The sequence below is a fragment of the Tiliqua scincoides genome, chromosome 2, assembly GCF_035046505.1.
Source record: "Tiliqua scincoides isolate rTilSci1 chromosome 2, rTilSci1.hap2, whole genome shotgun sequence".
In the NCBI taxonomy this organism is placed as follows: domain Eukaryota; kingdom Metazoa; phylum Chordata; class Lepidosauria; order Squamata; family Scincidae; genus Tiliqua; species Tiliqua scincoides.
In genome coordinates, this window is record NC_089822.1 from 60,317,032 (window position 1) to 60,344,327 (window position 27,296).

Below are 27,296 nucleotides of genomic sequence, written 5' to 3' on the forward strand. Positions count from 1 at the left end.
TTCTTTCTTTCTTTCTTGCTTGCTTGCTTGCTTGCTTGCTTTCTTTAAGTTTCAAGTGGAAAACACTTAGAAAACCAGCTAAGCAGAAAATGTAGCTGCATCTGACAAATTCATCTGGCAGGAAGTCCTTCGTTTTTAATTACCATAAGGCATAAAAGGGAGAGAAGCAACCATGCTCAAGGGATTTGGCGCATTGACTTTTGCCTTGTTTATCACGATGCACCTGAGATGTGATGTTGGAGCATGAAACATACTCTGTCATCTCCCAAGAGCTTATTTTGACTGAGGAGAAGAAGCTTTTCCAATGTTTCTGTGCCTGATAACTGCAAAGCTCTAACATTATACAGAAAAAAGTGTGAAGTCCTTGATCTAGCAAAAATAGAAATAATGGACTTACTGGAGCAGGCCGTGGAGAAATCCTTCCATCTAGCAAAGGAGATTCTGTTAATTCATATCTCACCTTAGGGACTTTGGTGGGACTAAACCTGCATGTGCAAACACAACCTATTAAAAATCAATGTAAGATCCAATGTATGGAGCTGCCTTATTGTGAATCAGCCCATTAGTTCATATGGCCTACTCTTGCTGGTGGTGGCTCTCTCTCCCAGCTCCACCTAGAAACTGAACAGGGCACCTTCTGTATACAAAATATGTGCTGTCCTACTAAGCTAATCCGCAGTTTGATTTCACAATGAGCTACAATGGTGAGCAGTAGTGAATTTCATTTTCCTGTTTTGCTAGTGTATAAATGACTGGAGAGCTGCCTTAGCAGATGATTGAAGCAGATGACTGAAGGGATCATAGTTACTCCAGCATATGCCTTATTTATAAAAACCAGGAATGAACAAATGCCTTACACTGAGTCTATATAGTCTAGTATTGCCTTTTCTGACCACCAGAAGTTTCCCAGGGCCTCAGGTAACGGACCTCCACATCACTTGCCAATTGATCTTTTAAAAACAAAACTAGAGATTAAATTGAGGATCTTGAACACCACATGTGCCCTGAAATAAAGGGACAGCCCTCATTGCTGTTCAGCTGTTTCATCTTTTTCTCTTTTTACAGAATCAGTATACATAATTCATTTTCCATGTACTATGAGGTTGACCTGACTATTTTGTCAGGGATGTCATTCAACCATGAGAGTCAATCTCCAATCTCTCTCTTCCTCCTCTCAACCTACTACAGACAGTCTCTTACAGTTGCGTGCCTACCATAGGCTGACCTGGGCAAATACCCCGAGCGCCAGCCTCTAGGGCCCCGCGGAAGCCTCCCTGAGGCTCCCGACAGGCAGAAACTGTGCTTTGCGGTATGCCAGAAGCACAGCTTATAGTGCCAGGGAACCTCACAGAGGTTTCCCCAGCATGGGAGGAAGTCACGCGAGGCTCTGTGAGCCTCTGGTAAGTGGGAGGGGGGGATTTCTGCCTGAGTGGAGCGGCAATAGCCCGTAGGGGGCGCCATCATGCAGCTTTGCTCTGGGCGCGGGCCTGCAGAGTTCCGCAACTGGTTCTCTTAAGAAGGCAGAGGTCTTTCCTACTTTTGACACCCTCAAACAAATTCTTCCATCCAGAACTTCATACCTAAAGGGGACGTCTGCCAAGTATTTATAGCCACATGGAGAAGTCTGGACATGAGAATCAGACATTTTGCACTGTTTTGCAATCATGCAACCAATTTTAGAAGAGAGACCTTAAAAAAACCAAAGCATTTTGTTTGTTTTCCTTATATGAATTGTTTTGATGTATTGCCACATGAAAGCAAGATCTGAGCATCAAATTTAACATGCCGGTTCCAAGCACATTTCTTGGCTTCATGTTTCACTCATTTAACAGCCCAGTTCTAACAACAACAACAAAAACTCTGCAATGCAACCGTGGCAAAGGAGTATTTGCTGCATCCTGCAAGAGGGAGGAGTTTTTTTAGCGATTTGGGTCACTAGTGCTGTCAGAGGTTTGGGCCCCTGAAAAGCCCAACTTTCTTGGGATACAACTGTTGAGAATAAGCATCAACTGTTTTATGGCAGAGGTGGGCAAGGTATAACTTACACATTGCTTGTGATTGTCTTGGCATGACTGTGTGGTAATTTCTGAGGGCCCAATCCTATCCAATATTCCAGTGCCAGTGCTGCTGTGCCTATGGAATAAGCACAGCACCCTGCCATGGGGAGGCAGTCACAGAGGCCTCCTCAAGGTATGGAAACATTTGTTCCCTCACCTTAGGGCTGCATTATGGCAGCACAAGTGCTGGAAAGTTGGTTAGGATTGGGCCCTAAGTCAAGTTGGTGTCAGAGGGCCTATGTAGCTGGGCAACCCCTGGATCCTCAGTACTGGGGAGCGATGGTAATATGCAACGAGGCATGAGGTGGCAGGTGATATCTTGGTGGGGTGGTCCAGTGTGCAGCTTGGCTTCAGGTCAACAATCTGGCAACTGCAATAGTCTGAATAGCACTTTAAAAAAATATATATTATTTCATACAATCAGAAACACATTTGAAGGAAATATGGTAGGAAAAATACTAAAAGATGGGTGAAAAGGAAGCCTGTTAATTGTGCAAACTCATTATGGTGATTTATATAGGAATGATCTTATTATTACAGACATACAATCATCATCATCAAAGGAATTGCTAGGAGTGACATCAGAAAAAATTGCTCTTTCCTGCTTTTTTCCTTTGAGATAGGAAAGGATAGGAAAAAAGGATGACACAAACAATACCTGCTGCTTATTCCCTGGATTCCCAATTCTGAAAGAATCTCCTTCATAACTAAAATGAAAACAAACAGAAATATCAATTAGCACAGGAGTATGTCTGGTTTAAAAATAAATTATTTCATGATCATGGAATCCTTAAGACAAATACAGTAGTAGAATATATTTTTCCATAGTGATGCAATTATAGTTATGTACATATCTAACATTATTTGTGTCTATAAATTAGCAGTCACAGGAAAAAAAAAAATACACAAGAATTACTTGGCAGTGCCTGCAGGTGATAAATGAGGCATGCATTATTGTTTCATTGCTCCAAGAGATTGAGGGCCCAATCCTATCTGACATTCCAGTGCTGATGCAACTCTGCCAATGGGGCATGCGTTACATCCTGTAGCGATGGGGAAGTCATGCAGGCCTCCTCAAGGGAAGGGAATGTTTGTTTCCTTATCTTGATGCTGAAAAGTTGGATAGGATTGAGCCCTAAGTGTGCAATCTAGTGCACGTTTACATATGCAGTCTAAAGTCTTACAGATGTCAGGCGAGGCTGAAAGGTTTGTAACTGTGCACTAGGTTGTATCTAACACTTGTATCTACGTGGCACTTCTATTTATTGAAAAATATAGCTTTTAAGTTCTAATGCTTTGGGGTCTCATATATGTGGAAAAGTTTCTGGAAATGGATGACATTTCTTCAGTGTAGCCAGGCTGGTTGGTCATCCATGAGCTGAATCATATGTTAATTAAACATGTAACTGTGTAGTTAAAGGTTCACTTTTATTTCTGTGCAGCACCTGCATAGGATTGCAGTTTAGCCTGAGACTGTGGCAAGGAGGTAGGAGATATTTACCGTTGAGCTGCATTCCATTTTCCCACCACAAATCACACACTTGAAGTGGCTAACCCTAAAGTGACATTTACTACAATGTGGTCCTGAACTGAATGGTAGTCTTACACAGCTCCTCCAAGGAAGTAAAGACAAACATCTAAGTACATAGTTACAGGATGAACTCACAGAAATGACCCCAAGACTACAAGATGTACTGTTGTGGAGGGATTTGGACTTACTGGTGAATCCCCCTTCTCAGAGTTCTCTTGAACTTCTGGAGCAGATGATAATGGCAAAAAGCAGCAACCCTATACACATTTTGCTGGGAGTAAGCTCTATTGAACACAGTGGGATTTACTTCTGAGTAGGCATGCATAGGCTTTAAGAAAGGGGATAGTAGCTGCCCCTCCAATTTGAGGCTGATAAGTTTTCTATCAGTCTGCGGCAAGCTTTATGTGGCGTATTTACTAAATAGACTTAGGGTGCAATCCTAACCAACTTTCCAGCACTGGCATAGCTATTTCAGTGGGGCATGTGCTGCATCCTGCAGTCGGGGTGCAGTCATGGAGGCCTCCTTAAGGCAAGGCAATGTTCACATATCTCAGAGTTGCATTGCCCTTATGTCAGTGCTGGAAAGTTGGTTAGGAATGCAGCCTTCACCATTAGATTAACATCAATAGTATTTTAGGTCCGGAGCAAGCTGAATATAGACGGGCAGCTCAGCTACTGATCACTGTGCGACCCTATCCCGCATTATTTATCGGCAGACAGCTCTATTGCATTCAAAGATATTTACTGCATAAGCTTGTGCTGCAGGAGTCTTATTTTTTCAGGGAGTGCACAGGAGTGATGGAGCAGTGTTTGCCAGAAGATGAGAAATGGAAAGTAGATGCAAGAGGCTCTGGCATGAACACATAAGCATCTGCTATACAAGTTACAGGGCTGCAAGAAAGTATGTAAAAATGTAGAACACATGATAAGTCTATAACAGGGATGTCAATCTCATTTCAAACTCATTTCATATGGAGGGCCATATAGCATTCATGATGCCTGCTGAGGGCCAGAAGTGATGTCATTAGGCAAGAAGTAATCTCATTAAACAGGTCATAACCAAAAATAAACACTTTTTTCTCACTTAGGAACTCATTAGCTACAAATAACAAAAGAGAAAATATATGAACCTTGATCATATTTCAAGATATGGGAGAGCCCAATTTTCATGGGGGCTGCCCTTTCAGCAGTAACACCTCAGCACTGCTCAGCAGCTGAGAGCCTGAGGGCCGGATAAAAAGTTTCCGCAGGCCGCATCCGGCCCCCAGGCCTTATGTTTGACACCCCTGGTCTATAAGGAGCAGCAATAGATTCAAAGTCTATGACAAAAGTCATCTAACAACTGTATACAGCCTCATTTGCAAACAATGACCAAAAGGTTATTTACAGCACAATTCTATGCATTAATTGTCCTAGAGTGTTCAGTGGGGCTTATTTCTTATTTATTTATTTATAGAATTTATATCCCACCTTTCTGTCCCAGTGAAGGGCACTCAAGGCAGCTTACAAAAAAATTAATAAAAAACATAAAATATATAAATATGTATAAAAATAAAACATTAAAAAAAAAACAATAAAGCACAATAAAACTTGGCACCCAAAATTAAAATAAATAAATAACTTAAAAACAAAAAAAAATCCACTCACTCTATTAATTGACTTCTTAGTAAGTGTGTTCAGGATTGTAGCCCTAGTCCAGCCTTCTACATGTTGTAATGTCAGGACATGAGGAAAATACTTCCAAATGTAATGAAAGGGAAATAAGATGTGCTGCTGCCAGTTTTGGTGGCAACCACTGTGCCTTCAGTAAATGAAAATGAACATTCTGGGGGCTAGCATTGCTCTGTTCCATACTGCGGAAACAGTGACATTTATACTTTAGGGATATACGCACTAAGAAGTGTTAACGGCTTTCAGTAATACTGTAAATTATGACAGTGGGCAGCCCAACCCTGAGCTGCCTGGGGTGCCCAGGCTCGGTAGCACCAAGAAGGGCTGCCACCGGATCCTGTGCCTCCCGAGCTACCGCGGGGGCGAATTGGGAGAAGGGGACTTTTGTCCCCTTCCCCTGAGTAAGGTAAGCAGCCCTGCAATGGGGCTACTCACTTTACAAGGTAAAGGCACTCGTGTAGGGTGCGCAGCCCTAAACAAGTGCCCTGGATCCTGTGGAGCAGAGCTCCGCGGACCCGCCTCCCATCCCACCCCCAGGCACGCCTCCAGCCTGCCCCCTCCCCACGTCACACCTCCCTGTCATGCCTCCTCCCCGCCCTCTCCCCGCCCCCACTGGCCTCCCCCCTCCCCAGAACGCCTCCTCCCCGCCCAAGCCCCTGCCCCGCCTACTGTTCCGCAGCTCGGTGGTCTGGGATACCACCGAGACATGGAAGCTGGTCAACCACCCCGTGCTAACCCAGCACTGGCTGGCGCTGGGCTAGCACCGGCAGGAGCCCAGCGTTGAGGCTGGCAAATGTGCCTTATGGCACCTTGGCAGCACGGAGCCATGCCGCCGAGCACAGGATTGGGCTCTAACGCATCCCAGAGAAATCAAATCAATTTACAATGTTTGCATGTTTACATTTGCTATGCTAACTATACCGTATGCCCCATGTTCAGTTTTCCACAACTTACTATGAGAGACCTAGAAGATTTTTCAGAATATCTATTTCTAGTGGTGGTAGCAAAATAAGACTGCCAACATATTGAAATCCTCAACTGTTGAGAATCCTAAGCTTGTAGGAATTCTAGCTGATGCAGAGCCCAATCCTATGCATGTTTACTCAGAGGTAAGCCCCAATATAGTCAATGGGGCTTACTCCCAGGAAAGTGAGGATAGGATTGTAGCCTCACAGCCCAATCCTGAACTGCCTGGCACGTGGGGCTGTTGTGGCACCAAAAATGACTGCTGCAACATCCTAAGCGCAACCGAGCAGCCACCGGTGGCTCCTTGGGGGAAGGGGACTTTCCCAGGTAAAGGAAGTAGCCCTGCAATAGGACTACTCGATTCTGTGGCGGCTCATTAGCCAGCCCAGAATCAAGGAGACTCGTGTCGGGCCACGTAGCCTGGCATGGGACAATGGATCTGTCCCACCCCCCCATCCCTCTCTCTCCCCTGCCATGCCTTCCCCACACCATCTGCCCACCCTGGAACACCCCACCTTCCCCCTGCCCCCACTCACCCCTCTGCTGCTCAGCAGTCCGGGTGAGCTGCTGGGTAGTGAACCGTGGGCCCAATGCTGGAGCTGGCCCAGCGTGGGCTTAAGAACATAAGAACAGCCCCACTGGATCAGGCCATAGGCCCATCTAGTCCAGCTTCCTGTATCTCACTGCAGCCCACCAAATGCTCCAGGGAGCACACCAGATAACAAGAAACCTGCATCCTGGTGCCCTCCCTTGCATCTGACAACCCATTTCTAAAATCAGGAGGTTGCACATACACATCATGGCTCATAACCCGTAATGGATTTTTCCTCTAGAAACTTGTCTAATCCTCTTTTAAAGGCATCTAGGCCAGATGCCGTCACCACATCATTGCTTGCACTGGGCATGCACTGGGCTAGCTCTGGTGCTGGGCCCTATGGGGGGAGACGTGATGGGGAGGCAGGGGGTGGGGACGGGGCTGGGCGGGAGGTGTGCCGGGGGAGGGAGGAAGGTGGGTCCATGGAGCTCCGCTCCTCTGGATCCAAGGTGCTTGTGGAGGGTTCAGTGCCCTATGTGAGCGCCTTTACTGCCAACCTTTTGGTTGGTGGTAAAGTGGTAGCCCCATTGCTTGCTGCTTACCTTACCCAGGAGGAGGGGACAAAAGTCCCCTTCTCCTGAGGTGCTGCCTGCGGTAGCCTGGGGTGCCCAGGATCCTGCGGCAGCCATTCTCGGTGCCACCAAGGCTGGGCGCCCCAGGCAGCTGAGGATTGGGCTGCCTGCTGGCACAGGTCTGAGTGGGCCCGGGAAAGTGGATCAAGGCCAGGGATGGGGATAGGATACACTGATACCACACCCTTCCTAGCCTTAATCTGCCCTCCTCCCCACCCAATTCCTTCCATTTGCATGGCTCTTCCTGTTGAAAAACCAGTAATGTTGAGTTAAAGGATGAGCCAGCTGATTGGCTAATGTTTCTGTCAGTCCCCTTCCTGAGAAGTGAGGAGGTAGAAATGGTATCATTTTAGCCAAGAAAGAAAACACTTCTGGCCAGAAGCATTTGTCCTTTCTTCCTCCAGCAAGGTAGGGGAGCCCACAAGCCACACTCGTGGAGAAGGCAAAGGACCGATTTGGTAGTCCCGGGTAAGATCTGATCAATCAGATAAAGAACAGTTATTAATCAGAATCATCAGCTTTTTATTGTTTTTAGGGGGCTTTTTATGTCTTTTTTATGCCGTGCGATTACATTACAAGCTCATTCAAAACTCCTGGCAAGTTAGCCTTGAGTTACAATACATGCATGAGATTCCACAGCATCTCAGTGCCATCTGCTGGCCATGTCTATTAATATTCACTTTTTTGTGGGTTTGCAGGAAATTAAAACCCCTTTTCAGCCACATTTGATGCTTCTTGCTTCCCCCCCCCCTTTGTCCATTTAGTTCTATTATCCTGTTTTCCTTTTATTAGCATTTAAATAAAATTTTTACATTTCACACTGAGTCTGCTGTTTCCTAGTAAGGGAAAAATCAATGGATTGTCTTGCCTCCTTGCTCTGCAGAGGCTACTGTGAGAGTGATTTTGATAGAGACCTCCAAGGTTCAATATTGTTTGGGGGTGTGTGTTCTGCCCAGGGAATCCCTCTGGCTAGCCTTAGCTCCTGGGCTGGGGGCAGTGGATTCAGTCTACCATGACTTTTCCCCAGTAAGCTGTGCATCCAAAACAGGAGAGGCGAATATGAAGGGGGTGAGTGTGCTAACCACTAGTTGCTACTGCCCTGGATTAGTGTGCTGTCCCTGGAGGTCCCTTTCTTGACCCTGACACTGGATGTGGAAGATGTATCCTCCAGGCAGCAGGGTATGCTTACAGGAATTGCCTTACGCTGTTAATATTTTAGACCTGTGGAATAGAACAGAACTCACAAAAGCAGAGAAACCAAGCAGCATTCTAGAATACTTGGTTGCCCTTTCCTTGTGGGACCTGTTCTTTTCTTGAATACCCACACTGCTTTTGAAACATGTGTTCCATTATAGTCTTAGCATAAGGTTTAAATCTTTTACCAGGGAATGAGTACAAATGTGTAGGAAGTCCAATTCCTCATCGAAAAGTCAGTTCAGTTTATAATGCAACCTAAATTACTGACAATAATTTAGCTGGCTCCACTGCTGCTGCAAACCAGTCACATGGATATTATTCCTTCAAGTGTAGTTAACTTAGAGTTATATTATGTAGGAAGTTAACTGTAGTGAAATCAGTGTATGTGGCTGAAGACTTTCTGTTGTATTGATTCATGAATAAACCAGCACATATTCAGCAAGAGAATGGAGGAGTCGTGGACTGCTCTTCCTTTGAGTTCGGCTGAATGTACGATGATCTCCTTGGAGCATGCCTGATTAGCCCTACCCTCTCCAATCGTGCATGAGTGTTACCTATCCCACCATCTCCATGATCAATGTTTGTTGGGCAGGGCAGGAGGTCTGGTCTAGAGGGAAGAGCCTCCGTTAGCCCGAATTTAACATCAGAAGGTCGCCAGTTAGAGGACACCGGCAGCTCCCTGAACGGCTGAGAATGGCGAGACCTTGAAGCAGCTGACAAGCTGAGCTGAGTGATTCCACCTGCTCTTGGTGTGAGCAAGAAGCATCTTGGCTGCTCTCCACGTGAGAGATGGAGCTGCTTGTCAGCCTGCGTGGGAGAACTGGAGGCCAAAAGTGAGACCAAACCAGGAAGATACATTCTGAAATGTTGGTTCTTGAAAGAGAGAACCTCTATGATTGTAAAAATCCCCCTGAGGGATTTAGAAACGCTTGCCTATGTAAACCGAATAAAGTCAGAGGAGTAATCCGATGACCAGAAAGGTGGTATATAAATACCTAGTTGTTGTTGTTATTGTTTGTTGCTGCAGGCAAATACTGATGGGGGGGCAGGACTAATGTGTGTTTCTCAATGGAGAACGCAGGACTAAGCAGACATGCTCTTAGAACATCCTCACACGTTTGGTTCCCCATGGATATGAATGACCTAACAGGGCTAAAGAAACCAGCTCAAACAATGGTCAGTTTATACAGACTGGTGGCTGTCTGTAGAGCCAGAGCTTTAATTAGGGGATTTTTCCAATCCTATCTGGGGATGCCACTAATCTTTTGCATGCAAAAAAATGTGCTCTCTCACTGAATTACAGCCCCATCTTTAGACCCTAATCATCCAGTTCTATATTCCTATTCATACAGAGCATAACCCATCCCTGAAAAGTGTTCAACTGAGCATGCTCAGTTCTTCATAAGAGACAGTGCCACAGTTAAGTAGGTCCTAGAATACCAACTATGGAATACTAAGAATTAAATATTTAGACTTTTTGTTTTACAGTATGCCGTCAAAAACCTTGAACAAGCTTACTAGGTTGTCTGTCTGAGGGATTGATCAGTTTCATGCCCATTAGATCACTGAATTCTTCTTCACCTATTCCGCCAAAGATATAGAGCTGTGAACACAGACAAAAAAAGAAATGCTCAGAAAGACACTCACTCAATATTTATTTATTTATTTATTTAAATGATTTAAATATTCAGATGGGATATTAGATATCCCATTTCCTGGCGTACTGTTCTGGAGAAATTTTATCTCCCCAGACCAAGCTGCTGGGAACCTCCATTGCTCTGAGATCCCAGGCTGCATGTACTCCCACATTGTAAAATGACAGTGGATTTGCCCATTTATTTACATTTACCCACTAACTGTGCTTACTTCCGACAGAGGAAGAGGCGTCAGTGGCATAACTAAGGTGGGCAGAGGGGTACATTGCCCTCGGTATCACACCCTGAGGGGGTGCCAAACTGCATCCCCAACAATGGATCCCAAGGCAGAACTGGACCCACCCACCATGTCTCTCTGCCGTTGGTGTGTGTGTGTGTGTAGAAGTTACTGCAGGGGTGAGGGTGCCTCTTCGTCACCACAGTATCTTCTCCTGCATCCCCATCATGAACACTGAGTGGTTGGGAACTGCTCAGTGCGGCTGACTGCTTTTTTTTTGGGGGGGGGGAAGCAGTTGGCTGCTCAGAGTGGCTTGTAACTGCTTTGAGTGCCATAACCCAGAATTGGTGGTGACATCATCATGTCACCACAGTTACTTCTGGGTCAGGCACTTCTGGGGATGTGTGTGATGTGGAGAGCCATGGCCCTGGGGGCCAGAGGGGGAAGCTACACCACTGAGAGGCCTATCATCACTATTTAGCAGACTCCTGTCCAAACTTCTTCAGCTATTTTTAACACATCAGCTATTTTTAACAAGCACTGGAGAACTCTGGAATTCAGTACTCTTCCTCATACTTCCATAGGTGCCTTAACTTGGGCCCAGAGGTTTTCAAGCGTCCGCATACTCTGAACATAGAAGGAGTGTGGCAGCTTATTCCTTCCAATAGGGCTTACTTTATGCTGCTGTCTAAAGAAAGGAGTTGCAAGGAATTGAGACAACAGAAACATGTTAGTGTATGGTCAGTAGGACTAGGGATTTGATCCTTCAGGCCCAAACATTACATGCAAAGGCATGTAGCAATAACCCAGTGGCTCCTTTAAAATCTCTTCCAGTTTGCAAACATGCATGATATCTGTCAGGGGAGAAGCCTCTTGGGGGAAGAGGAGACAACTGGAATGGAGAAATGGTTGGGAGGGAAAGGTTAAGTGCTTTTCCATCCTTGCTTTTCCTTGCTGTTCCCTGTCATCCCAACTAGAAGTCGCAGCTAAACACACCCAAACTATCAAAATAATACAAAAGTATTGGCAACCTTCAGTCTCGAAAGACTATGGTATCGCGCTCTGAAAGGTGGTTCTGGCACAGCGTCTAGTGTGGCTGAAAAGGCCAATCCGGGAGTGACAATCCCTTCCACACCGGGAGCAAGTGCAGTCTGTCCCTGGTCTGTCTCCCTGGCTATGGGCCTTCCTTCTTTGCCTCTTAGCCTCAGACTGTTGGCAAAGTGTCTCTTCAAACTGGGAAAGGCCATGCTGCACAGCCTGCCTCCAAGCGGGCCGCTCAGAGGCCAGGGTTTCCCACTTGTTGAGGTCCATCCCTAAGGCCTTCAGATCCCTCTTGCAGATGTCCTTGTATCGCAGCTGTGGTCTACCTGTAGGGCGCTTTCCTTGCACGAGTTCTCCATAGAGGAGATCCTTTGGGATCCGGCCATCATCCATTCTCACGACATGACCAAGCCAACGCAGGCGTCTCTGTTTCAGCAGTGAATACATGCTAGGGATTCCAGCACGTTCCAGGACTGTGTTGTTTGGAACTTTGTCCTGCCAGGTGATGCCGAGGATGCGTTGGAGGCAGCGCATGTGGAAAGCGCTCAGTTTCCTCTCCTGTTGTGAGTGAAGAGTCCATGAATCGCTGCAGTACAGAAGTGTACTCAGGACGCAAGCTCTGTAGACCTGGATCTTGGTTTGTTCTGTCAGCTTCTTGTTGGACCAGACTCTCTTTGTGAGTCTGGAAAACGTGGTAGCTGCTTTACCGATGCGCTTGTTTAGCTCGGTATCGAGAGAATGAGTGTCGGAGATCGTTGAGCCAAGGTACACAAAGTCATGGACAACCTCCAGTTCATGTTCAGAAATTGTAATGCAGGGAGGTGAGTCCACATCCTGAACCATGACCTGTATTTTCTTCAGGCTGATTGTCAGTCCAAAATCTTGGCAGGCCTTGCTAAAACGATCCATGAGCTGCTGGAGATCTTTGGCAGAGTGGGTAGTGACAGCTGCATCGTCGGCAAAGAGGAAGTCACGCAGACATTTCAGCTGGACTTTGGATTTTGCTCTCAGTCTGGAGAGGTTGAAGAGCTTTCCGTCTGATCTGGTCCGGAGATAGATGCCTTCTGTTGCAGTTTCAAAGGCCTGCTTCAGCAGGACAGCGAAGAAAATCCCAAACAAGGTTGGTGCAAGAACACAGCCCTGCTTCACTCCGCTTCGGATGTCAAAAGGGTCTGATGTGGAGCCATCAAAGACAACAGTGCCCTTCATGTCCTTGTGGAAAGATCTGATGATGCTGAGGAGCCTGGGTGGACATCCAATCTTGGGGAGAATCTTGAAGAGGCCGTCTCTGCTGACCAGGTCGAAAGCCTTTGTGAGATCTATGAAGGCTATAAAGAGTGGCTGTCGTTGTTCCCTGCATTTCTCCTGCAGTTGTCTAAGGGAGAATACCATATCAGTGGTGGACCTGTTGGCTCGGAATCCACACTGCGATTCTGGATAGACGCTCTCTGCAAGTACCTGGAGCCTCTTTAGTACAACTCGGGCAAACAGCTTTCCTACAACGCTAAGGAGAGAGATGCCGCAGTAGTTGTTGCAGTCACCCCTGTCACCTTTGTTCTTGTACAGCGTGATGATGTTTGCATCCCTCATGTCTTGAGGTACTCCACCTTCTCTCCAGCAGAGACAGAGGATTTCATGCAGCTCAGTGACGATGATCTCTTTGCAGCATTTTAGGACTTCAGCAGGGATGCTGTCTTTTCCAGGTGCCTTGCCAAAGGCAAGGGAGTCCAGGGCCATGTGAAGTTCTTCTAGGGTTGGTTCACTGTCAAGCTCTTCCAGCACAGGCAGGCACTCAGTGTTGTTCAGTGCTTCTTCGGTGACTACATTTTCTCTGGAATATAGCTCAGAGTAGTGCTGCACCCAGCGTTCCATCTGCTGCGCCCGATCCTGGATGACCTCGCCTGTGGCAGACTTCAGAGGGGCAATTTTCTTCTGTGTTGGACCTAGGGCCTGCTTGATACCATCATACATCCCCTTGATGTTGCCCGTGTCAGCTGCTATCTGTATCTCGGAACAGAGCTGGAGCCAGTAGTCGTTAGCACATCTTCTGGCAGTCTACAAAAGTACTGTGCAGCTAAAATCATGATCCTACAAAATAAACGAACTCTTTGACAGTCACCATTGCCTGTATAAATTTGAAGGTTTAGCACATAATTAGGTCAGGGGTGGCCCAAGACTGCACAGTTTCTTAGGTAGTGTGCCAAATGTTACACTTACATGGTGGCACACCAGCCATCTTCAATGGTCTTCCTCCTGCTCCCTGAGTGTTTCTAATGTAACTCACTATTTAAAAAAAATCCAAAAAGTGAGAGGACAAGCAGTGGTGATGGGAGGGTGGAGAGAAGCAGGCACCCCTGCCAGTCCACTGCCTGAGGTCACTGTTTTGACCCAGTCATTTGACCCATTCACTGATCTAATGAATGGCAAGGCCCTGGCATAGGTGATCTCTTGGCTTGTGCCCAGCATTCTTTCCAAATGGAGAGCTGCGAGAATCCCTCCAGTCCAAGAGGCTGAAACACAGTCAAATCCAAAGAACAGCAGACTTTTGGCTTCAGAACAATTTTTTTTTACTTACTTGGCTGTGTAGAATAAATGCTACATGGTTCCGTCTGCAAGCAGGGGGCATCCCTACATAAAGTGGCATCTTCCATTTCATTCGTGCTGAACAACACAAAATAAATTGGAAAAATAAAACAAGCTCACTAACAAGAACGTAAAAGATGAGTCTTTGTAGGAGATTACATCGTAGGTGTTCTCAGTGCTATAAATACCATTGGAAACCTTTGGAAGTCTGAGACGTTTGTATCATTGCAGGACATTGCAGGAGGAAGAACAATAGCAATGAAAGCTAAAAGGCAATTCTAACAAAAAGAAAAAAATCTCATTCTATTTTGATTGACTTATTTTGTCTCTTTTTTTAAATAGAGGCTTGCTACTGAATTCAAAATAACTAAAGACAAACTAGAACTTCAGACCAAACTGCCAATATTGCAGTAAAATAGATATATGGGACGAAGAAAGCACCAGAACTAAAAAAGAAAAGAAAATTTTCATGTTGCAAAAGATACCTGCATTAGTGCAATAAAAGTGGCACCAAAACAACAGACTTTCAATGAACAATTATCTTCAAAATGCTTTATAAATCCTATGAACGTGAGTTAAGTACTGAGAAGCATACAATTCTAACTCCTTGATCTCTAAGAGAGTGGTCATTTAGACCAGGTATGGGAAGGTATTTCTGACCATAAACCAGAGCTGGCCCATCCGTGCAGCCAACTGAAGCTGTTGTCTCAGGCAGCAGATTGCTTGGTGGGGGGGCTCCTATCTCTGTCCACTGCTTGCCTCCATTGCTCCTCCTTCTCCTTCCACTTCCTGGATTGGAAAATGAAGAGGGGGACAGAGAGAAACAAGAAATATGGAGGGGAAGTGCTGAGCAAAAATACTGGAGAGGAACATGGGCGGGTTGGCATGTCATTGGATTGGGGGGGGGACAGCATTTGGCATGCCACCTCAGGTGTCAGGAAGTCTTGGGCCGGCCCTACCATGGACTGCCTAAGACAGTGTGTCAAACTCATTTCATACAAAGGGCCGAATAGCATTCATGATGCCTGCTGAGGGCTGGAAGTGAGGTCATTAGACAGGAAGTGATGGTATTAAACAGGTCAAAACCAGAAATAAGCACTCAGTTCTTCTGTAGGAATTCATTAGCTGCAAATGACAGAAGAGAAAATACACAAATCTTGATCACACTTCAAAATATGGGAGAGCCCGATTATCATGCAGGCCGCCCTTTCAGCAGCGACACCTCAGCACTGTTCAGCAGCTCAGAGCCCAAGGGCCAGATAAAAAGCTTCTGTGGGTTGCATCTGGTCCCTGGGCCTTATGTTTGACACCCCTGGTCTAAGTGGCAATGACTTCACTGAAGGGTCACAAATTGTTCTGTGAAAAGCATTACTGAAAGACGGGCAGTGCAATCCTAACTTGCGGTGGAACAGGCAGACCAGTGGGCTTGTGCTGTATCCAGTGCAAGTTTGGGGTCAACTGTGGCTCAGCCAGGGGCAAGGGGAAACTTTTCCCCTTACCTGGGAACAGCCACAGTGGCCCCAATGGATCTACTTGAGGTGGCGCAGATCCGAGCAGAACAGAGCAGACAGGAGCTGCTCCGCACAGCCTGGAATGGGAGCTAACTGCTGAGTCCTGGTCTTGCCTCCCACTCCCTGCCTGCCCATGGGCCCATCCACTGCCTGCCCTCCTCCACCCCGAAACACCGTCTCCCCGCCTCCTTCTTGCCCTCCGTTTGCACCCCCAGATCCCTGCACTGGCCAAGCTCTGCCAGCACAGACCTACCATCTCCTGCCACTGTGGAGGCTGGATTTGGCCTCCATGGGCTGGCATGGCTTACTTCCACAGAGGCACAAATGTGCTTTACAATACATTTGCAACCCTCCTGGGCTGGCACAAGGGACTTGTGCCGGCCCAGGACACAGCTAGGACTGCATCCTGTCTCACACTTAAAGTACAGAAAACAACCTTCAGAAAACAAAAGTGGAGCGATCGCACCCCACATCCGGTTTCTGATCACAAATTGGAAGTGGGGCATGATCGCTCCACTTTCAATTTCTAAAGCTTGGTGAGCCCTGCGGTGGGTTGCGCAGGGCTCCCTGCACCCCCAGGAGGGTGATGCAGGAACTGGTAAGTACATGCCAGCTCCTGCACCTCCCCTTAGTGACACAATCCCCAGGATCCCCAGGATCCCTTAAGGGGGTAGAGTCCAGGGCCCTGAAGCTGGGGCATTGCTATGCCCCAGTTTGTGAACCACTGTATTAGATTGAAAACTGGGCACATACAAATGAAAGCTTGTCAAACAAACATAGAAATAAGAAAGCTTGTTCAGTTTTACTGCCATGTCAGCCACAAGTCATGATAGACATTAAAAAGATAGTACATAAAATAACAGAAAACATATATTTCAGATTATTTCAGTGGGCAAGAGGTAGATCAACTAATTAGTTTTCATTACATTAATTAGAATGGCAATCACAAAATAAGTCAATCACAGCAGAAGGAGATTTTTAACAATGATAAAAAAAATAAGCTGGTGACTTAATACATTAGGATATCTGCTAGCTAACAAAAAGCTGACTTTCTGAAGATCTGACCAATGTTGTTCATTTGATAGCAAGTGAAGAAGAAATTTATTTCTACTCAGAATATATGGATGAGGCATTTTGAAAGTAACGCACAGGATCTTTGGTTTCTCCTGTGCCACAAAAACAAAAATGGGGCAGATCATATGGGATGTGAGCATATCTCCCTTGCAAACAAACGTTGGCAACAGATTAAAGTTTGGTAGGGTACGCAATCTTTTCAATGGATGAAAACTAATTTAAATAAGATACTCTTCCAAACAATGCCAGTATTTGAAAGGAAGTCAACCAAGGTGCAATATTTTTGCTATCTACTGAGACCCTATTGCATTGGATGAAAATGAATTAGAAAACAGGGAACAGAAGATAAATTGCTTATGTAGACCTTTTTACTAAAAAGTATTTTGTATTTGCAATATAGCAGCAAAGTCTTCCAAGCTGAAACTTAGATTGGAGTTATAAGGTAACGGTCTGGTAAAATACAGGTGTTTCCAATCAATATTCTGCACCTTACATCTTGGATGAAAGGAAAACTTCTCAAAAACAACAACGGAGCGCGATCAGATCCGAGTTTGTTTCACTGTTAAAAATTCAGGTGTGTGACTGGTTTAAAGCACATGCTTCCTCCCAAATATTTATAGAATCAAAAAGTGAATTTTTGAGTACTTAGAGCTTTTCAAGTTTTTTGTGCTTTGACACAAGCAGCGAAGAATCATCTAAACATATCTGGAATATGAATGCCAAAAGCGATACCCATGCTAGTATAATGGCAAAAGAACTTCACAGCGCACATGCACGGAAGTCCTTGATACGAGTTTGTCATAAATTATGGTTCAGAAGACTTTTCTCATAGTTGTCTTTAATGCTTGTCTCCTGAAATGATGCTTTATTGAATAGAATGATTTAAATACTGGCTTATGTTAACATCATACGAGGGTGGATAACAGGCATTTGGTTCTCTATCAGTCTCTGGCATGGATGCCACTCTTTCACACAAGACTCAGGAGCAATGGAAAAATTACTTTAATGACTAACAGCCCAATCCTGAGCTGCCCAGAGCTCCCGCCGGATCCAGAGCCTCCTGCACTGCTGCGGGAGGCTCCTCGGGAGAAGGCTCCACGAGCGCCTAGGATCGTGTGGAGCTCGGCTCCAAGGATCCACCTCTCTCCTGCTCCCAGAACGCCCCCCACCATGACTCCCCACTCCCTGGAATGCCCCCGACCACGCCCCCATTCCCTATTCCGCAGCCCAGCGGTTGCAGGCCCCGCCGAGCTGCGGAACGCAGGCACCTGCCCACAGGGCGGTGGCTCAGCGCCGGCCAGAGCTGAACCACCTCCGGTGGGAGCCCAGTGGTAAGCCCCACAAACGTGCTTTATGGCATGTTTGCGACTGTGGTCCATGCCGCAGAGGCGCGCTGCGGACCACAGGATTGGGCCCTAAAGCAATACTTCTGAAACTCCTACAAGGGAGTTGGGATCATTATAAGTTGTTGTGGGGGAGGAGAAAAGGCAGTGACACAATCCTCAGGATCATGCTACTACCAGGGGCAGGAGGGTTTTAAAAAAAACACAAAACTTACCTGCAACCAGTGCTGCAGTTCTATGGGGGTTGGGGGGGGGCTGGGGAGCCCTCAGCAGGGCTCCCTATGCCTGCAAAAATCTAAAAGAAAAGAAAAAAACATCACAAAGGTTTTGTCGTGAAAACTGGAAGTGCTTGTTTTTTTCTTTTTTTAGATTTTTGTAGGCACTGGGAGCCCTGAGGAGGGCTGGCTGCAGGTAAGTAAAACCCCCCCTCCTGTTACTGACAGCAGCTCAATCCTGGGGATTGTGTTGTGTCTTCCCTCTCCCCACCCCTTAAAGGGCCAGGGATAAATGCTTCCCTGGTTGGTGGGGCATGACCCACCAGTTTAGGAACCACAGTAGTAAGGATTAAATATTTTCCCTATACAACAGGGATCTCCAAACATTTTGACCAGAGGGCCACATCAAATATCTGGCATAGTGTTGAGGGCTGGAAAAAAATTTAAATATAAAATTGATATAGATAAACTAGAGATGGAACTTAGATGAGTGAATAAATAAATGCATGGGCTCATCCATTCAAACTCTCTGGCCCTTAGAACACCCTCCAGATGCAACCAGAGCACAGTTCCAGTCATGTTCGGCTAAGTGGGCCAGAGGCTTTCAGGGGTAAGAGGCTGGCTGCGGGCTGGATTGAGGCTGGCTGTGGGCTGAATCTGGCCCCTGGGCCGGGGTTTGGAGACCCATGCACTACAAAATCATTAACAGGGTTCTACTTGAAAGGGCACCTGTCAAACGGTGATATCTCTTCTTCCTCTCCTGGGTGGGGAGGCTTTTTCTGTTATGGGAGTATAGGAAGTTCCTTTATGCTGTGGGGTGAACTTACAAGGATTTTTATTTTGTGTCTTGATGGCTCCTGATGGCCCATCCCTTGATGACCCAGCACTTTGAGATGGGCGCCTCTATTGTTCTGTACACTGCAAAATGATCTCTGACTATTCAGGAGGCCTGTGACTTAATTGTTATATCATTCGTGATGGGCAGCCCAATCCTGAGCTGCCCGGAGTGCCCAGGCCCGGCGACACCAAGAACGGCTGCCACCGGATCCTGCATGCTCCAGGCTACCACAGAAGGCGCCTCCGGAGAAGGGGACTTTTGTCCCCTTCCCTCGGGTAATGTAAGCAGCCCTGCAATTGGGCTAGTCACTTTACTGCCAACCAAAAGGTCGGCGGTAAAGTAAAGACGCTCTTGTAGGGCGCCGAGCCCTCCACGAGCGCCTTGGATCCTGCAGAGCGGAGCTCCGTGGACACACCTCCCTCCCTCCCCTGGCATGTCTCCAGTCTGCCCCCCTCCCCACGTCATGCTTCTGCATCATGCCTCCCCCTCCCTCTCTCTGCCCTCACCGGCCTCCTCCCTCCCCGGAATGCCTCCTCCCTGCCCCGTCCCTGCCCCCGCTTACCATGCCGTGGCTTGGTGGTCCATGAGACCACCGAGCCGCAGAGGATGGGTGACTGCCCCATGCTAACCCAGCTGGTAGCCTAGCTGGTGCTGGGCTAGCACGGGCGGGAGCCCGGTGGAGAGGCTCGCAAACGTGACTTACGGCACTTTTGCAACAGTGCTCGATGGCACAAAGCCATGCCGCCGAGCACAGGATTGGGCTCTGAGTTTACAGTGAAGTTGGTGAGGGAAACCATGGTTGAAGGTGCCTTTATCTCTACTAATTTACTTCAAAGTCAAGAAGCTTCCAGGACGTGACTTGTTTACAGGTTCAAATCTGCTGACCAAGCAAGGTGTAAGCCAGTCATGGAATTTCTCAAATGAAAGGGAAGACTTCTCCTAAGACAGCCAGCTAGATGGGGGAAAGAGTTCTCTGCCTTCTCCCTAAGGCCTGTGATACCTGTTGTTACCTTTCCATCAGCTTGACCAAAACACCATGAGACTGGTCTGGGTCATGCTCGCCTGGAGTGGACTCAACACCATGTATACACAATGTGTCTAACAGCAATTCATAGGAAAACATGTCAGGCATCAAGGTGAAAAGAAACTAGAAGAACAGAGTGTATGTTTAAGCTGAGAGAACAAAGGGAATTTCCAGACAGAATAGCATAAAGGTGTCTCAAATGTAATTGTATTCAAATATGTGTTGATGTCTCTTTCATGTTCCTCCTTATCTGTACTCACCGATACTTAACTTCATAATATCATTCTTTGTTGTTTTAGTACCATCTTTGGACTCACAAATTCCTCCAAAAAGATAGATGTCCTGAAAGAAAGGACAAAGGCAGCTGTGGAAATCATAATGAACTTGGCACTCAACATTTTGCATTTTGTTTTTCCATAGAAAAAAGAATTATGATTTTTTTATATCACTTAAAGAAACCTCCTGACAAATGATTAATATCTGTACTTCTTTTGTATGAAATTTTTCTTGAATGCAAACATTCTGAATGTAAACATTCAAGAGTTCTTTCAACTTCTTCGAAATATTTATTATTACTAACAGTATTTATATACCAGTATATATATATTATTAACAGTATTTATATATTTGGCATGAATACCTACAATGAACATTTGGGGGACTTTATTTGTCCATTTTGCTTCAGGAAAAAGTAGTTATTTGCTAATCAGAGTGTTTTTACCAATATAAAAACCACTTTGTTCCAAACAACCTTCATTGTAAAAATACATATACTCAGGGGATACCTTGATTGCTTTCAGTTGTTGACATCTGGAAGTCTGCTGTAATCTGCCCTACACACCTCACCAAAACTGCAGGGGACACATGTGGACCATTACTGCTGGTTACCTTGGAAATGACCAAAGCCTGCTAATTAACAATCTGCTAAAACACTCTGGATTGGAGTGCAGCCAAAAACTTCTCTGCTTCTCTCTTCACCTTAATTTTTTTAAGGAACCAAATGACAGGCATGGCTTGCAAACCAATAGGGAGGCTCTCAATATACTTGGGCCCCACTGACATGGTAAAATAGCATCTGCATAACCAAACTCCCAGTGAAATTCTTCTAAGGCCTAAATCCTAACTAACTTTCCAGCACTGGCATATCTGTGCCAATGGAATGTGTGCTGCATCCTGCAGTTGGGTGGCACTCACAGAGGCCTCCTCAAAGTAAGAGAAAGTTTGCTCCCTTTCCTCAGAGCTACATTGCCCTTATGTTCGTGCTGGAAAGTGGGTTAGGACTGCGCCCTAAGTCACAAACATCAGCAAAGAATGGGAAATGGAAAGGGCTGTAAATTGGAAACACATCCAATCTGAGCATCATTCAGGAAAGAGAAAATGAAGACCTTCGTTCCTTGTCCTATCATTTCTGATGGCCTGTGTTTCAAAGCAAGGGTTTCTGAGAAGCTGAGACACAATCTACACATTACTTACTTTGTAGACTGGTAAACTGACTTGGGGCCCAATCCTAGCCTCCCTGAGCACTAGTGCTGAGCTCCAGCACTGATGCTGGGTGTCACAAATGTGCCATAAGGCACGTCCACAGCACCCGTGGAGGAGGGGCTGCTGATGCTGGGCCTCAGCTCTGAGTGTAGACGTGTGGGAGTACCAGATGGTAAGTGGCGGTGTGGGTTTTTGGGCCAGTGGGAGGCGATCCAGGGTGGGGAAGGACAGGGAGGGAGAAGTGACCAGCCTGGGAGGGGGGTGGGACCAGCAGAGCCCTGCTCTGCTGGATGCTATTCTCCATGTCAGGTTGCAAAGCCTGAAACAGAGGGTCTCCAGTCTGTGCTGGCAAAACAGCCAGTAAAAACTTGAGTAGCCCCACTGTGGGGCCCATACCCTTACTTGGGGCCACAGGATACAGCAGTTGCCATTTTGGTGCCACTGCACCTGGCAACTCTGTTAGGGATAGGATTGGCCTGTCCACAGAATTATGGACCATTCCACTTCAGAGTGCAAGTAGAAAGTCATATTTTTCAATCCTCTCCATGCAAGAAGTAAAGAATCCCACATGTCATAAATCAGGTATTGGTTTACATGAAACCTTTTCTCCATTGTTCTGATTTACTACATGCAGTGCATTTTGCAAGAGGAAGCACTGCAAAACACAGAAACGGAGCTGGGGCACGGTGAATATGGCATGCTCTAGAACACGCCAGGTAAGCGGCCTCTCCCCCTCGGTGTCGGAGCCATTCAGAGCAGTGATGGTGCATTGCCGTCGCTGCCCCAAATGGCTCCAACACCAAGGGATAGGGGCTGCTTACACTGTGCATTGCGGAGTGTACCGTACTTACCGTGCCACCACCTAGCTCCGCTTCTGCAAAAGCACAACCACCCAGCAGCCTAATTCTTGATAGGGTTGGGCTGCTACAGTACTATATACTTCAACCTTTCTATTACATTCAAGCAAGAGTTCCCATTTTGCTTTCAAACACACTGGAACTGAAGAAAGGGAAAAATACCACTCAACAAGAGGAAAAAACCTTAAAAAAATCATTTTTACCTTATCATGATGGGCTGTAAATGTATGATATGACCTTCCAACCGGCTTTTCTCCCTTGACTTCACATTTCTGCCATGTTAGTGACACTTGAGAAGGCAAGAGGAAGAAACAAACATGTAGTTTGCACAGTTATTTGTTGCTACCTGTTCATACAGAACTCCTTTACTTATATATTGGTCACTAGGTAATGCCTTTTGATCCAGAGTTAATGCCAAGAGAGCATGAAGCCCTGGCATGGTTAAACCAGGACTTTCACAGCAGTGAAACATAACGTGCAGTGGAGTTAAGCTGTGTGGAAGACTGCGCATCTACAAGTCATGTAGGCTAAGGAAAGCGATCCATAATAATGAAAGACACCTGTGTCCAGTGCGAAGACATCAGTGCAATATTCATCTTCATCAGAACAACCGCCAAACATATAGATTTTCTCTCCAACTGTTGCAAAGGCATGGCCTGACCTGAAAATATAAAATGCCATTTGAATTGAACAATGTATCTCACAGTTCAGCAGAAACAGAAGTGTCACTGAAATAGAAAACAAACATCAGCATGCTAAATGTTGGGAATGAAGCATTCACAAGAAGGGTGGGACAGGTAATTCTTTCTACTCCTTTCCAAGGATTCTTGGGGCTCAATCCTGTCCAACCTTCCAGTATTGAGGTACCCATGCCAAGGGGGCATGCACTGCATCCTGCAGTGGGGAGAGCAGTCATGGAGACCTGCAGTCATGGAGACCTCCTCAAGGTAAGAGAACATTTGTTCCCTTGCCTTGGGGCTGCACTGTAGCTGCCTCGGTGCTGGAATGTTGGATATAATTGGGCCCTCAGTTGTTCCTCAGGGAGGAATTCTCCCAGTTTTGGAAGGATCCATAAGTGAAACAACTTGTGAAACTTTCAGAACTTGGAAAACCTATGAACGCTATGAAACACATAGGCTAATTTTTGGTTGTTTAGAATATTTATATCTACCAATTTTTTTCAACATACAACTCAGCAGAGAGGATATGGTCCCAGATGGTCTTCCATCCAAGGAACTGACCAGACCCAGATCTACTTAGCAGCAGTTGACTGTACCGTATGCCTTCAGACCATGCCTTGAGCCTTATCTTGTATTATGTCTCCTGAAAAAGAGAGAATGGAAAGGAAAACAGGCCAGTGTGATCATCTCTCAGGATTTAATTATACTGTGAAATCCCCTTCAATTCTCCCCTCCAATGGGAATCCAATTCTCTCCCTTTGGAACCATGTCAGGTTACACTGAGAGGGGCTAGGATGTCATTCACATCTGAGAATAAAGAACCTCCACAGTGAATCCACTGTTTCTTCCCCCTTTGGAGGAGGAGAATATCCTGGAATGGAAACATCAAGGAGCAGAACCTCTCATTATTCCAGGAACAAGCTTCCTGATCTGTATCAGTTATAAAACCTGTTGTAGGATAGCAGCACAAGTGCAGCAGACTATGATTTGAGTGTGCATCCAAGACGGCAACTCTAGTCATGAATGTTTTGGTGCCAATGGACTCTGTAATATTAATTAATTAGCCTACTGCCTTTTTCACTGACTCTCACAATGAGTAAGAAAGAGTCTTACTGACTCAAGGCGGTTCACATATGCAGGCTATCACCAAACCCATTTTTTTTACAAATGGAATTTTTACAATTATTGTTCGATGAGAAACTCATAGCCCATTTCCAGATGTTGCCCTTCATGGTGTGGCCATCATATCAGTTGCTTCCTTCCTGCTCTTGTTCTGCTCGGCAAGTCTCTTTCTGCATCAAAGAGTCCGCAGCCTGAACTGCTTGTAGTACCAGTAGGCAAGCACCTTTCTGCAATCTTTGACTGAGTCAGATGGCAGAGTAGGATTAGCTGAGGGTGCTGTAAATGTGATACTTATTACTCAGCGCTGGCACTGGGCCTGTTTAGGATTGGGGTCTTACCTATGTAAGCATGTAAGATTGCAACCTATGACAATTAAGAAGGGGAAGAGAATAATTCTGCCCTAGAGATCTGAAGTGTTACTGCTTCGAGGAACAGCAAATTAGCTCAGAAGAGGGACAAGAACACTGGGAGAACTCTGCACAGCAACAGTTTAGAGCATCTGTAAATGCTGCCTCCAGTAACAGATGGAAGACTTACTCATCCCAGGAGATCTTATCCACCTCTTCCAAGGGAGAAAAGAATAGTGGAAAATGTTATGGTTTAGCACTTACATTACATGTTGTTGGCATCCCCCTTCAGGATTGATTTAGCATCATAGTACTAAACCAGAATTGGGCTACTAAAGCTTCCCTGGACCTCAGAAGACCTTCCAAGGCATGAAAACATCGCTTCTGGTTTCCTTCGTGAAACCGGAAGTGGTTTTTTAGCCCTCCGACGGATTTACAAGGCCTTTGGAAGGCCAGGGAGGCTGCACTTGGCCTCACTGGGCCTCTGAACACTTTTGAGGAAAAGGCCCTCAGGGGGTAGCCCTCATATCAGCATGCTGACCAACTGAGCACTACTGGGGGGGGGGTCCGCAGGGGCTGGACGGCAGTGCAGCACCACCCTCCCAAGCCTGGCACCTGGGGCATTTGTCCCCCTTGCCCCACCTCAGGTACACCATAGAGACAGAGAGCTTGAGATCATAAGGATGCACCAATCTGAACACCAACTTTAGATACAACAGTATTCAGTTCGATGGTTCCATTTCTGTACATAGCATTTGCCTATGGAAAAGTTTCTGTTCTACAGAAAGCCTATTTAATCTCATGTATTCAAATATTAAAGATTTGAATATTTTACTGCTTCCTTTTCATTGTAATTAAATTTTCAGGGATTAAATCTAAGGAAGTACTTTCAGGGCCTGTTCTATAAGCAAAAGGCAGTATTTTATTTTTCTACAATCAAATGATTTTTCCCTTGTAGTAAATACAAGCATATTGAATATAGTTCCCCCCATCACAATAACTTTTTCATTTATTGCCTCCCTAATGAGAAGAGTGATTATACAACTGGAACAATAGATATTATTTTTATTCTGGGAGCTATGTTTGTTAATTCTTTAGTAGATACTTATTATTTTTATTACAGTACTTTAGTCACAGAAAGAAGCAAAATCAATCTTGGCAAAAGCAGGGCATAATAATGCCTTTGTGCGCTTAAGCCTAGGCAACATTTCATCCAAAACCACTTAATTGCAGTATACAAACACAATCTGAAGATTTCTGCTATTAAGCATTCGAGGAGCAAATATATCAATATCTGGCATGATTCATTTGTATTGATAGTCTACATTTATATGAATCTGCAGGAATTCTGCTTTATTACGTGGCTCCTTGCCACTGACTGAGGAAATACTTGGCTGCTTTGGTTATTTTGAACGGCTGTGGGGGTTGTCTTTAAGCTAAAACGGAAGGCCAATGCCATCTTTTTCTTTTTAATTTTAGAGAAATGTTGGCATCTGCCCGATTCAACAAAAACCATCCATTTTCAGTCTGTGCCAAGCTGTAGAGGATGATTTTTTAAAAGCTGTATTGTTGATTGTGAGACAGTACAGCCACAATGAATCTTTAGGAAGCTTTATCTTCCCCATCTGCTGGTGCCAGGTTGCTGGGGGCCCTAGGGCAAAGTCCTGGTGCCCTTCATTGTCCCCCAGATGGCGCTCTCCCAGGTAGGTACTGACGGTTCAGTGGTCAGCCTGGCTAGATGGACTCTCTGACAGGCTTGGGCCATTGGCCAGTACCTGATCTGGCCAATCAGTGACATCACTCCTGATTGTCCCTAATTGCTTATATTTATGGTATTTTAAAAGGCTTCTTTACAAAAATAACCGTTTAGGGGATTGCTGGAGTAATGAAGATTATCACCCTTCTTGCACTTTACAGTGCTGGCAACTCTTCACAGTGCTGCACCGCTGCAAGTCCCTTTTGCCTTTCTGGCTTATATATCAGAATTCTTTTGAGGATGAGGAAAAACAGCGACTAATTTGTCTTGTTTGCATTTTGTGCTGGTGCATTCCGTTCCCTGAAGATTTTACGCTGGCTGCAATTTGTCATGTTCAGGTTCCTGGGAATCCTCTAGTGTATTAATGAAAGTGCTTCTTTCCATGCAGAAAGCAACAGATAATTTCAGAGGTATTATAAATTGGTGTTAGCACTCGGTTACGCTGGCATTGGTGGTGTAATGGATCAAGTGGAAGTCATGCAATTTGCACTTCTGTTTGGTTTAAGAATCCCCTTAGATCTGCGTTTCTCAAACTGTGGGTCAAGACCCACTAAGTGGGTTGTGAGCCAATTTCAGGTGGATCCCAATTCATTTCAATATTTTATTTTTAATATATTAGACTTGATGCTATCATGGTATGCGACTGCATTTGGGGAATGTTACAGATCTATATTTTTAACTGGCCACTTTGTATATGCTTTTAACAATGATAGCCAATGGGGCTTACTCCTAGACCTAGGTACATGTGGGTAGGATTGCAGCCTAGGATTGTTAAAAATTTTCCTGCTTGATGATGTCACTTCCAGTCATGACATCACCTCTGGTGGGTCCTGACAGATTCTCATTCTAAAAAGTGGGTCCTGGTGCTAAAATTGTGAGAACCACTGCCTTAGATCATTTAGTACATACCCAAGATGCGTGAAAATGTTTCCTGGATGAGCACCTAAGTGGCATACTATCCA

At 45.7% G+C, this 27,296-nt stretch overlaps 1 protein-coding gene across 2 annotated transcripts in view; it reads right to left on the reverse strand.

Annotated features, from left to right (window-relative positions):
- LOC136641654 (uncharacterized) overlaps positions 1 to 27,296 on the reverse strand; it is a 46,664-nt gene that overhangs the window by 14,673 nt on the left and 4,695 nt on the right. For both annotated transcript variants that reach the window (XM_066617634.1, XM_066617633.1), the window contains exons 4-10: positions 22,990 to 23,090; positions 22,633 to 22,718; positions 20,351 to 20,432; positions 14,078 to 14,163; positions 10,108 to 10,192; positions 2,716 to 2,764; positions 398 to 485 (exon numbers count right to left, since the gene is read on the reverse strand). In XM_066617634.1, coding sequence (XP_066473731.1) covers positions 398 to 485; positions 2,716 to 2,764; positions 10,108 to 10,192; positions 14,078 to 14,163; positions 20,351 to 20,432; positions 22,633 to 22,718; positions 22,990 to 23,090 — 577 coding nt within the window. The remainder of the gene's footprint in view (positions 1 to 397; positions 486 to 2,715; positions 2,765 to 10,107; positions 10,193 to 14,077; positions 14,164 to 20,350; positions 20,433 to 22,632; positions 22,719 to 22,989; positions 23,091 to 27,296) is intronic.